Raw genomic sequence first — 878 nt, 5'->3', positions numbered from 1 at the left:
GCTCCAAGAACCTCTCCAGGAACCGGGATCGCTCGGTGCTAACTCATCTCAGGATTTTGGGATTTTCTCCGGAATTTTGGCATTTCCTTGGGAATTTTTTGCCCCCCCCCCCCAATCCCACCCCCCCCCCCGGGCTTTGGTTTCCGGGGTTTTGGCTACCTTGGCATTCCCAAATTCCCAATTTTTGGCGGTTTTGGGGGGATCAGAACCCTTAAAAGGCTCTGAGAGACTCTCCAGAAGCCGGGATCACTCGGGGCTGACTCAGCTCAGGAGTTTGGGATTTTCTCAGGAATTTCTCCATTCCCACCAGGAATTCTGGGATTTTCCTGCCATTTTGCCTACCTCAACACTCCCAAATCCCCAATTTTGGGATTTTTAAGGGGATCAGAACCCTTAAAAAGCTCCGAGACGCTCTCCAGAAACCGGGATCACTCGGTGCTGACTCATCTCAGGAGTTTGGGATTTTCTCCGGATTTTTGGGATTTCCTTGGGAATTTTTTGCCCCGCCCCCCAAGCCCAGCCCCTCCCCGGGGTTCTGGCTACCTTGGCGTGGCCGTGCTTGCCCGTTTTGGAGGTGCTCATCTCCACGATCTTGCAGGGGCGGCCCTTGAGCACCACGAAGCCGTTCTTGCGCAGCGCCGAGCACTGCATGGGGAACGTGGCCGAGGCCCCCGCGTCGCCCGTCTCGAAGTCCAGGTCGTCGGCCATCGCCTCTCTGGGGGGGGAACCCCAAAAAAAATATGGGATTTGGGGTGGGGAAAGCGAAATTTGGGGGGTCAGGGGGAAGCACAAAAAATTTGGGGGTCAGGGAGGGTCGGGGGAGCCCAAAAATTGGAGTGGAAGTGAGAGAAGTCAGATCAAAAAAGGAGATGGGGACA

The 878-nt window shown here is 55.6% G+C and overlaps 1 protein-coding gene across 1 annotated transcript; it reads right to left on the bottom strand.

Annotated features, from left to right (window-relative positions):
- Positions 1-378: 378 nt before the first annotated feature.
- Positions 379-747, bottom strand: LOC120507892 (eukaryotic translation initiation factor 5A-1-like). The gene has a single exon (XM_039721043.1). It carries the CDS (start codon positions 706-708, stop codon positions 394-396), a length of 315 nt encoding a protein of 104 aa, XP_039576977.1. The 5' UTR covers positions 709-747; the 3' UTR covers positions 379-393.
- Positions 748-878: the final 131 nt, after the last annotated feature.

This window comes from Passer montanus, unplaced genomic scaffold (genome assembly GCF_014805655.1).
Source record: "Passer montanus isolate IOZ18808 unplaced genomic scaffold, ASM1480565v1 scaffold4431, whole genome shotgun sequence".
NCBI classification, from domain to species: Eukaryota; Metazoa; Chordata; class Aves; order Passeriformes; family Passeridae; genus Passer; species Passer montanus.
This window is presented reverse-complemented; position numbering and strand designations above follow the sequence as displayed.